The 10,911-nt window shown below is 56.4% G+C and overlaps 4 protein-coding genes across 4 annotated transcripts; 1 reads left to right on the top strand and 3 right to left on the bottom strand.

The window, feature by feature from the left end:
* Window positions 1-3,394: 3,394 nt before the first annotated feature.
* On the bottom strand, window positions 3,395-4,425 carry N657DRAFT_682747 (uncharacterized protein; the record flags this gene model as incomplete). Its single annotated transcript, XM_062796509.1, has 4 exons — window positions 3,395-3,437; window positions 3,496-3,818; window positions 3,855-4,141; window positions 4,212-4,425. 4 exons carry the CDS (start codon window positions 4,423-4,425, stop codon window positions 3,395-3,397), a joined length of 867 nt encoding a protein of 288 aa, XP_062645455.1.
* A 373-nt stretch (window positions 4,426-4,798) lies between these two features.
* N657DRAFT_635699 (uncharacterized protein) lies at window positions 4,799-5,264 on the top strand (the record flags this gene model as incomplete). Its single annotated transcript, XM_062791361.1, has 3 exons — window positions 4,799-5,053; window positions 5,157-5,193; window positions 5,239-5,264. The coding sequence occupies 3 exons, from the start codon at window positions 4,799-4,801 to the stop codon at window positions 5,262-5,264; spliced, it is 318 nt and encodes a 105-aa protein (XP_062645454.1).
* Window positions 5,265-5,795: 531 nt separating this feature from the next.
* N657DRAFT_657710 (uncharacterized protein) lies at window positions 5,796-7,802 on the bottom strand (the record flags this gene model as incomplete). Its single annotated transcript, XM_062794832.1, has 3 exons — window positions 5,796-6,709; window positions 6,771-6,951; window positions 7,008-7,802. 3 exons carry the CDS (start codon window positions 7,800-7,802, stop codon window positions 5,796-5,798), a joined length of 1,890 nt encoding a protein of 629 aa, XP_062645453.1.
* Window positions 7,803-8,633: 831 nt separating this feature from the next.
* On the bottom strand, window positions 8,634-9,928 carry N657DRAFT_635697 (uncharacterized protein; the record flags this gene model as incomplete). The annotated part of the gene is made up of 3 exons (XM_062791360.1): window positions 8,634-9,561; window positions 9,635-9,680; window positions 9,739-9,928. 3 exons carry the CDS (start codon window positions 9,926-9,928, stop codon window positions 8,634-8,636), a joined length of 1,164 nt encoding a protein of 387 aa, XP_062645452.1.
* Between the last annotated feature and the right edge of the window lie 983 nt (window positions 9,929-10,911).

The raw sequence follows: 10,911 nt of genomic DNA, 5'->3' as shown, positions 1-10,911 counted from the left end.
GAGGATGATAGTGGACGCGTCGAGGAGACGCGTAAAGTGGGTGGGGTGGTAACAGACTTTTGGAACCCCACTGTATCTCGGGTCGGTTGGCGTGGGTGACGGTCATCCGCGCCAGCGGATGACCGATACGACGCCTCTGAATACCCCCGTCTTTGGGCGCGCTGCCGCCCTGACTTTCCTGGGCTTGGCTGGCCCGGATGACCAGCGAATTGGGCGGAAATAAGCGGCTTTCCTCAGGGCTAGCCATACTAGCGTTGCGTTGTCTCCCTCCCTCCGCCCCAATCTTCCCCCCTCCCCACCCTACACTCTGATACGCGCGCCGGCGCGTAAGAAACCGAGCTGCACCTGCGCCTTTAGCTTCGTTCACGTCACTCCTACCACTACCACCATTACTAATGCCATCACCACCACTACCACTACCACCACCACCATTGTTTTATCGGTACGGCGTATCAAGATGGACCAGCTAGATCCGAGCCTTGTTCAGCGCGTCAACACGAAGGTCTCGGCCGTCGTTGAGAGGTATCTGCTCGACGACCAGGACGTAAGGCCTAAGAACACGCGTAAGGCATACGGACCAAAGCAGGCCGAGTGGATGGTTAGTCAAGTTGGCCCGGCCCCCCTGTTACGGAAGCCTGGCAACTAACAGAGATGTAGGAATGGTGCAAATCTCGCTTCCCAGAGATCCCGCCTGGTTGGCCGGCGCAGTACCAGATAGGCAGAGCCCTGCCTGGCCACCTTGTTGACGAAGGGAAGCTGGTACTCTTCCTTGACGAAGAGATCGCCTCCCGCGCTCCAAAACGCGGCAAACGACGCAAGGCCGAGACGCAACGGCGGACGGCAGAAAGGAAGCGGAAGCTGAAGAAGCAAAAGTGGGACCAGAGCCGCCCATCGTCGTTGACCACTTGGGTAGAAACCGCCGATGTGATTGTTGTGGGTGGAGTTCCAGCTCAAGATCAAGAGGTGGAGTTGGAGTCGGAGCCGGAGTCGGATTCGGAGTCGGATCGCGATCACCTCGGTCCGGATTCGGCGAGCGGTACCTCCTCTGCCCTCAAGCTACAGTATAGTACTGTACGGCTCTATTCTAGCGCTATTATCAACCTCTATGCGCAACAAAAGACGAGTGGCGAGAACCCTGCTCCACATCCTAACGGTCTCGCAAAGAAGGCGCTTATGCGGCATATTCTCCGTGAAGCTGCTTGCCGCAGCCGTAAGGAGTGGGCGGACCGGATCCTGAACAAGATCAAGGATGGCTATTCGCCGGCGAAGATCCCCGAGCATACAGCGGCAGCCTGGCGATTTAGCGACGTAAGCAGCGGCTTCCGGACAAATGTTGACTTCCTTTTTGGCAACCATATGCTCCTACGGTCGAGCAACAGACTGCCCCTCGAGCTGGCCGACTGCTTTTGTCTGGATCTGCCGAAAGAGGGTATTAAGACGGAGGCAGGGGGTGTCCCGACTAAGGCCTTCGTCGTCCTTATGAACCAGGGGAAGACGAATCAACATGGCCGGGTCGAATACGGCTCTTGTTTACGGCATCGCAATCCAGAGTCCTGCCTTGTCGGCCAGCTTGCCTTTTGGTTTTTCTTCCGTTGGCAGGTCGAGAAGACTGCCGCCGAGCCGTTCCCGAATCTGAGCCGACCAGAGCTGTGGTACCGGACGAAGGTGCTACGCCGGAGCAAGGCAGATTATACAGGGCAGCTGTCGTACGCAACAGCCCACAAGTGGGCCTTGGACTTCTACAGCATGTGCGGCATCAATACAAGCAAGGCTACCCACGCACCAAGGGTGGCAGCAGCCCAAAACGCCGATATGGCAGGGGTGTCAGATGCGCAGATCCGACGCGCCGGCCGGTGGGAAAACGGCGACCAGATGACTGGCTGCTATATAACTACCTTGCCGTTTGAGTTCATGCGCGCCACGGCGGACTTCGAACCTGCGTGGGCTGGCAGCTATTATATACCAAGAGCAACGGTACAGCCAGACCCATGGTTACGCTCGCAGATATGGCCGCAACTCGACCACTGGCGGAATTTCGAGGCCGACGATAAGGCTACCGGCGCGTTCATCGAGCTGTTGCACTGGCTCCGAGACGTCCTATTGCAGGACGCTGTGTTCTTGATAGCAAAGTACCCAGGGCACCCAGTCTTCCAGGATCCATTGTTTTGGTCGCCCCAGTTCAGCGCCTTTTCTAGCAAGGTGAGGGAGGCCACGCAAGAGAGCTTTGAAGACGACCGCGGCACAGCTATTGAGAAGGTGATCCCAGAGGTCTCCGAGAAGCTCAGAACCCTGGCAGCTTATCAGCTCACCGTCGAGAAGGCGGTAGAAAGGCGGCATTCGAGCTAGTACAGGAGGTAAAGCAGTTGAAGGCCCAAGTCGCCGATATGTGTCGGATGGAATATCAGGTCGTCACCACCTTTTCCCCGGGGGGGAAGCTACACCGTACCGAGCAGTTCACACGCCAGCAGGGCTATGAGCCTTCCCTACTCTCACCGCCTCAGCCACAACGCCAGACACCATCAACGCTGTTAGCCGGACCCCCGCTTACAGCGACGGCGGTCTCTAGGCCAGAACATGGCTATCCTCCAGCTACAGTAGCTGCGGTCTCAAGCCCTACGATGCTCGGGGCACCAGCTATGACCGTTGCGCAACAACAACAAGGCGCGCCGCAGATCCGGTTCCCACGTACACTCCGTACCGTGGGGGACCTGTATCAGCTCTGGCGCCACGGGTTCGCTATGATGCCCTCTGTTGCCGAGCTGGAGAAGCGGTGGGGCTCACAATGGCGCCTCCGTAGCGAGAGGCAGCTCTTCTCTATGCGGAAGGTTGTTATGGATGAGGTTGTGAGGCTCGCTGGCGCTAAGGGGTGGCCGGAGGAGGACGCGGTCCAGGAGCTTGAAAGGCAGCGCGTAGAGGGCGGTAACCTCTCGCTTGACGCCTTCGCCAAGCAGCTGAAGGCGGCACGGAAGATATAGAAGGCTGCCATCTTATATATGTACAATACTAAAAAATAGATCACGAATCGCCTCCCTATATACGGTGTGCTCTAGTATGTGTGTATGTGTGTAGGTGTGTTAAGTAAATGCCGGACATAACGCCCCCCCTGAAAAGGCGGTCCCAAAGCCTTAACATGCAGATATCTATGCAACAACAGCGATGCATTGCCGATACCGCGGCGATGCGTCAATGATCAGACTGGACCTCTGCTCCTACCTACTTTTTTCGACTTTTAAGGGGTAACCTGGCTCTGCGCAGTCTCTTGAATTTTTTTCGGGCGGCCTGGCGGCCGCCCTGTAAAATAAAAGTGTTACAGTATTCAGAGGCGGGGCCGTCATCTGCGGGTCATCCGGTGGATCACCCACCAAAACTGCCCTGAGATAACAACCTTTCTTAGCTAGCTCTCTGATAATTCAGGAACAGTTACGTACACGTATGTACTGAGCTCTGGTAGTTAGGGAATTTCTCCATGACCTCCCAGCTAACTTTCTTCTTGACTGTGCAGAAGGGGGTCCGCGGATGTGGCGCAGGCTCGCTTGGTCGTTGGGCTCAAAGAAGCTCGTGAACGGCAGCGTGATAGCGTTCTGTTCCATCTCGTCAAACAGCTCCCTGACATCGGGCACCCACCCGCCTGCGGGAATCTCCGGCGGCCGTGGGAAAAACGGCCTGGCCACCTTGGGCATGTACAGCGCCGGCACCTTGAGCGCCTCCGCGGGCAGCCCGTAACCGGATACGGTCAGAGACGTGCCCGCCAGCACGGGGATGTGCTCGGACGAGCTGTTGCCCCCCCGCGGGAACACGTCCCAGAAGGAGGCGTCATGCTTGCCGCCGGAGTCGCGCTCGTCTCAGACGGGAACCCTCTGGTTCTTCTCGTCGGCGACTTGAACTGCGCCGTCAGCGACCAGATCCGACCGCAGACACCAGACCTTGTCGAGAGACGGCTTGCCGTGGCCGTGGCTGGCCACGTCGCCGAGCGCTACATAGCCGTCGGGGGCACAAGGCCGCCAGACTGAGCCGTCCATTGTGGCGCCCGTGTCCTCGTCGTTCCACACCATTTCGTAATCGATCGGGGCTTTGACAGAAAGGCGGTCCTGGCCCGGCTTGCGGTTTGCCGGGTCGTCGCCGACGAGGAAGACGGCCCACTCTACGGGTATTCAACTAGTGTCAGTCGGCTCTCGGCATCAATGTATGTTTCAGGGTGAGGCTCGACCTACGCCCGACGATATTATTGTCATTGCCGATCACGACGCTGCCGAGGGGCCGCATGCCATCATCCTCGATTATGAGGTGCCAAAGGGTGCCATTGCGTGCTGCCCCGCTGCCGCTGTCACTCCAGACGGGTATGAAGAAGTAAGTGAGGGTCACGCGGAGGTCTCCATAGGAGATAATCCTGTTTCCGTTGCCCACGGCGAGATTCATGCCACTCATGATGTCAGGGGCTACTCGAGAGGGCTGAACGAAGTCTCCCAGAGAGTCGTGAGGGTGAGCGGGTGGGTATACTGAAGTGAGTGGAGAGATATGAGCAATGCGTATCGAAGTCTGAGAGCTGGTACATGTAAGCATTGATCAGTTGCAGGAACTAGGAAGAGTCCAGCACTCCTTTATACCCTCCCAGTTTATACGCCCTTCCCACGGTACTCGCTTCGTACTTCCACAGACGTCGGACGGACAAGCACCGTTGCTGGCGTCAACTAGATGCATCGCAACGGCACGCCCCTGATGCAGACGTCAACCGTCAACCGTCACGGTGGGCATCCGCAAGACCAACACGACAAGCTCGAGCCACAGCGTGGGCATCAAGATGGAGTCCGAGGCCAACTACGCCCTGGCCAAGTGGTCCGTCAGCCTGAACTACCAGTTCACCTTTGCGCAGAGCAACTCCGTCGAGGAGCTCCAGGAGCGCACCATGACAAAGACCATCACGGTGGCGCCGCATACCATGGCCGTCGCGTGGGCCAAGAGGGTGGTAATCCAAGCGACTCGTTCCAATGGGACCAAGATCAACAACGACGTCTCGTTGATTGCTAACAACGAGATTGACGTGACGGAAATCCCGGTCAAGGCTTGATACACGAATGGTGAGGAGCCGGAAGTAATAGCTTTTGAGAATACTACCTTATTTTATGATGCCTCTGCTAAGGCCTCGGCTGCTTGCATAGGTAAGGTACTTGTACCTCGGTCCTGCTCGGCCCGAAGGTAAGTCCTACTACGTCTTTTGCGGTGTCTGCTGGGCATGTCCAGTCAGCTCCGACACGACATCTACTTAGGTATCGCTGTGATAGGATTCTTGGAAGGATCTCCGCCCTGATGTTCCTCACTCCCGCCTACTCGCTCCCAGGGGTCCAGCTTGAGCTGGTCCTTCATCTGCTCGCATATGAAGATTCTCTTCCCAGGTAACTGGAGTTTTTAAGTCCGTCTTATTGCACCGCTCTCGTTCCGGTCTTCGCTATGGCTTGGCCCAACTAACAAACACGCCAAGGTTGGATATGATGAGGAAATCTCGAATCACATCCAGTCGTGGCGTCCGTCAAAGTGATTTCTGATATTCACAACGGCAAATCTTTTCATATCAAGTCTCATAGATAGAGATTGAGAGCCCAGATTTCTGGTCAATGGTCAATTGGATCATATGGCGAGGCTGGCGTCGTACCACCCCGAAGAGTGTACTGGAAGCAGGCGGCAGCGCTCACCACAGCATGCAGTTCATACTCATCAGATAAGACAAAAACTAATACTGCTTCATGTCATCTAGCCAAGTCCATCCACTATCCATACCACAATACCTTACCACCCCTCGATCACGACTTCCAACACAGCCGCCCATTTTGCGTCGGAATCCACTCCAGCTGATCCCTAACCACCCAATCCTCGGACCCGACCGCTGTCGGCGCATAAAACAACCCCGTCGGATCATACTTTTTCTTGAGTGCATACAGCCGGGGGTAATGCTCGCCATAAAACGCCTGCTGGAAATCCGGCTCGTTGATGTCTCCCTCAGACATGTACGCGCCCGCGCCGGGCGACACGGCCCTCCACCGCGCCATCCAGTCGTTGGTCAGCGTCTCGCTGGCCTGCTGAATTTGCGCGTCGGTCGCGTTGGCCGGCCATGCCGCGGCCAGGATGAAGAAGCCCGCCGCCTTGCGCCAGGCCGGGTTGACGCTGTTGTTTTGGTTGGCGGCTGCGTTGGGCGCCGACCGGATGTTGTAACCGACGATCACGCCGCCCGCTTCGACGGCATAACGGACCGCGGCGAGGGTCTCGTTGCGCTTGGCGGGAAGGAAGTTCTCCCGGGGGAAGAGCCGCGAGGCCGCGTGGTTGTCGGTGCCGCCGACTTGTTCGGGCCCAAAGGTGCTCGTGTATGCCTGGTAGAAGCTCGAGTACTCGGTGATGACGGGCGTGACGGAGATGCCCAGGTCTGAAAGGTCGTTGAGGAAGGGCGTCACGAGGGAGGTGAACTGCGGCTTCGTCATGTTGGGTCCCCACATGGGCATCATGCTGAAGAGGTACTGGCCCGGGCCAATCGAGACGACCAGGAAGTAACCGTGCGCTCCGGCGTTGGTGAAGGCGTTGAAGTAGCTCATGTAAGCTCCAAGCGAGGCAAAGAAGGTGTCAGCAGTGACGTTGGGACCCGTGGTGTAGGCGTAGGTCATGGTTGTGTGAGGCATTTTAGGGTAAGCCCGGACGGTCACCGAAGTCACCACGCCGTACGTGCCTGGATTCTCGAGTCAACGCACATAATCAACTGACAGAAGGCTTAGGGTGTCAGGACTTACTGCCACCGCCACCGCGAAGAGCCCAATACAGATCAGGATACGAGTCCTGACTGGCAGTGACAAATCGCCCGTTGGGCAGCACCACCTCCATCGACAAAACCTGATCCGCTCCCATGCCAACGAGGGAGGACATGGGAGAGTGGCCACCGCCAGCAATATATCCGCCAGCAATGCCTACAGTCTAAGACGCCGTCAGCTCAAACCATCACCGATCGGCTTAGGGCAGGCTCGACTCACCCGGCATTCTCCACCAACGACGGTGACATTGTTCTGCTCAGCAGCTCTGTACACCTCCTCAGTCTCAACACCACTGCCCAGCTTGAAAGCAGGCCCTTTATATCCCCTGCAGTTGTAGTTGGCCAGAAACTGAATGTCCTTGAGCTTGTGCGTCCAGATTGACAGGGCGCCAGCACCAATCGACTTGTCGGCAAAGTCATGGCCCGTGTTCTTCACGACCAACCGAAGGTTGGCGTTGCGAGCAAAGTTGAGAGCAAGCTGGATATGCGACACCTTGGTGGCGGCCACCGAATAGGCCGCGTAACCGCCCAGCGTGCAGTTGCTACTGTTCGGGTCCTCGGTCGGCATGCACGTCCGGCCCTGGTAAAGAGGGAACATGGCGGACGCCGGGTCGTTGACGTGGAGATGCGGGTCGCCCCAGTTCTCCCTCACGTGCTGGCACGCTTCCGCGTTGTACTGATGCCAGTTGCTATAGCATGGCGCTGCGAGGGGCACCGTCTTGATGAGGGCTCCGCCGAGGGTCGCGTTGAAGCGGTCCCAGACTGTCTGGGATGGCCATGCGGTATCGCCGGGGAGCAGCTTGCAGGTTGCAGTGCTGCCCTTGGAGCTGGTGGTGTCACTATCGAACCCGAACAGCGAGGCATCGCTTTGGGCAATGTCGGCCTCGGTCAGCTGGGCATCCTCCCACGCAAAACGGGGGCAGCATGTTGACGGTACGGCTGCCGCGATGGTCTGGTCTGCGAACACAGCCAGGATGGCTGCGAGAGCCGTTGCTCGGAGAGTGGCTGCGGCCATGTCGACCCTTGAAATCTTCAAGTCGTGCTACAGATCTAGAAGGTTGGCGAATCCCTCCAGCCCGAGAGACTGGTAAGGGAGAAGGGGACATCGTATTTATCCCTCGCCATCTTCAGGCCCAGGGACATGAGGGGAAAGGAGCCGAGGGGCTGGGCCTGAGAATCCCCAGCTAATGCAGCTAGACACCCTTGGCCATGGCATGGTGTTGAGCAACTCACCATGCCGAAAATGCTACCCCAACCTTGTCAAGCCATGGCCGGAACGGGCGGTTGGCGCCGTCTCCCCGGCTCTCTCCCCTGCTCCCACGCAACTCGGTCTGGCGGCCGAGTGGGCAGGAACCATTCCGAGCCAATAGAGGGCCCTTGACTTCATGCAAGCCGAATGCAACGGCCGGGCTTGGATTCAACCAATGCAGCTCACCAGTTAGCCAGTATCCAAAGCGACAACAAAGCCAACGCATAAGAACAGGCTATGCACTGGCAGCATGTAACCGCATTACCGGGTATTGGGAGTGAGGGATGGGAAGAGGCATCAGACCCTCACAACTTTCGTCTATTGGGGTCATGCATGCCCAGTGCCCTTCACGCCCTTGGACTCTTGGAGTCTTCTGTTGGGGGACGGGAGAGAAGAGATTGCGTTTTTTTATCCGCATCTCCGAGCCGCCTTCCCTCCTCTCGGTGGAAAGGGAGAGTTGGTGCAAAGTGACTCAGCACTCAAACCTAATTAAGGGACCGGAAGGATGACATGCGTAGCGACCCTTAGCTTTGAAAGAGGCGCCTCTTGATGGTTGAGATATGCGTTTCGACATCGCTGGTTTATGATTCGGCATTTTCATATGAAGGGGATCGAGTTGAGCGCTGCTGCTTGGCTTTCCAACTCCTTGACGCCGTCTTGAACCTTTGTTTCGCGACGTCGCTTCTGTTCTGCTCTACGGGCGCGTATTCTGGCGAGGGGATCATCATATTCCTCGTCCTTGTCGTTGCCTGAGACTTTTTCCTTGCTTTCAGAGCTTTGCTGAGCTAGAGGGGGTAGCCGTGCTGTGTCGATCTTGAGAAATGGATTGCGGGCATCGCTGGGTTCGGATCTTGTCCTTGTGGGAGGTAATTGGGTTGATGCCCGCTTGGAGGGGAGTCTCAAATCTGGCTCCGGACGCCGTGGTTCAGGTTTGCGAGGCCAAAAGGGTTGAGCGTCAAGGTCGTCATCATCGTCCGAGTCCGGTGCTGGCTCAGACTCGAGTCGGACAGAGGGTACCCGATGCTTCCGTTCCGGCAGAGCCAGGCTGTTGCTGCGCACGAACCCAGCATTCAGACGTCTTCTCGACGGACTAACGTCCACGGCATCCCGATGACCTGAGCTCGCCCGTGCTCCCGTCATTACCGAGGTCAAAAGGACGGTTTGCTTCCTCGGACTGTCCATCAGCCCCTGGAGCAGCGTAGCAGGCCGATGAGACGGTTCCTTCTCGTCCCCAGTCATTGATCCGTTTCCAGCAGACGGCTTGCCCCATACTTTCGCGATACCCTTCCGCTGGCTGGAAGCTGTGTTGAGGGCTGCATGGCGCCGTTTCACGAGGTCCGTCATTTTGCCGGTGACGGGCCGCGATATGTTTTGGATGGCCTCGGCGTTCTGGGACTTGGCCAGGCCCTTGAGGCGCTGGTATTCGGCGGCGTGCAGGTGGCGCGTGAACTCCCCCGCCACGGCGAGGAACTCGTCCTCGACCATGCGATACTGGTCGTCATGGTCCATTCCCTCAATCATGAACCTATGAGGTATCAGTTGCTGTACGAGTCGGGGAGAAGAAGGGGGGAGGCGCAGGGGGGGAAGCAGAGCCGTACTCTTCCTTGTGTGGCTCAGGTGGCGGCGAGGTGGAGGGCGATCGAGCTGGCAGGTTAGCATGACCCAAGCAGCTACGCGAGACGCAGATGAGGAGAGTACGCACTGCCAGAGGTGAGCGCCAGACTCCGCCTCCGCTTCCTACTCAGGTTCGATGTCGGTTCAGATTTTGGTTTTGGTGTTGGTAGGACGGGATGAGACGGAGCTGGGTTCGCTAGACTCGCTGCGGGTTTGGGGCGCGAGGACGTCTGCTTCGTGGCCACGCCTCCGACTTTCCACGGCAGTTGTCGTGGCATCGCAATCAGAAGAGATCAGTGAGAGTAGCCTCCGTCTTAGGTTAGTGCAAGTTCCCGCCCAGACACGATGAGATTTATTTGAAATGATGATGACAATGAACCAATAACCAGCAAGGACAGTTGCAGCCTAAAGGTAGGAACTCGAGAACACCTCTCTGTAAAGTTATGTCAAAGATATCTCCGTCTTCTTGAGAGCCCGGCTTTGAAATGGGCATTGCGTGTGGTTGTGATGAGCGGTTTGTCTTTGTTGAGGTTTCGGAATATGATCAGAATTGGAAAGAACGTGGGGTTCTGAAGTGAAAGTTGCAATCACAAAATTTTCAACTAGTTGGGTATGCTGAAAAGTAGGATTGTGCATAGAAATTTCTCGTTATAAGATTTCAATTCAATTAAACTGTTTCAGTTGAGTCCCTTAAAGTTACTCAGTGAAATAGAAATTTAGATTCTACTAACTTATATTATCAGCGAGTGACCTATATCAGCAAGTGACTCATCTTAACAAACTTAGCAGGGTCTGCATCTAAATATATGATAAGAAATTTGATATCGCTCCTAACAATTTTCTTATCAAATCTTGGCCTGCAGCCCTGCTAAATTCGTTAAGCTAGGTCACTCGCTGATATAGATCTGTTGGAAAGCCAACAGCCACGATTCCACGGTGTTACGCTTTATGGGAGCCCTTGAGACAGTGAACTTTCGAGTGCCCGGGACCAGCCCAGAATCTGTCAATTGAGTGTTCTGTCCTCCTCCTTCTCCAAGTTGCCTGGGTGCCTCCTAGACCTTATGTAACAGCTGTTTATTACCCCTGACCAGGGTACGATACCGGCAACCCAGTTTCCGAGTTTCAAGTGCCTTCACTTCCAACAAGATCACTCGCTGATATAGGTTACTCGCTGATATAGGTCACTCGCTGATATAGGTCACTCGCTGATATAGGTCACTCGCTGATATAGGTCACTCGCTGATATAGGTCACTCGCTGAT

Source organism: Parathielavia appendiculata (assembly GCF_033297405.1).
Source record: "Parathielavia appendiculata strain CBS 731.68 unplaced genomic scaffold N657scaffold_11, whole genome shotgun sequence".
Taxonomy (NCBI): domain Eukaryota; kingdom Fungi; phylum Ascomycota; class Sordariomycetes; order Sordariales; family Chaetomiaceae; genus Parathielavia; species Parathielavia appendiculata.
This window is presented reverse-complemented; position numbering and strand designations above follow the sequence as displayed.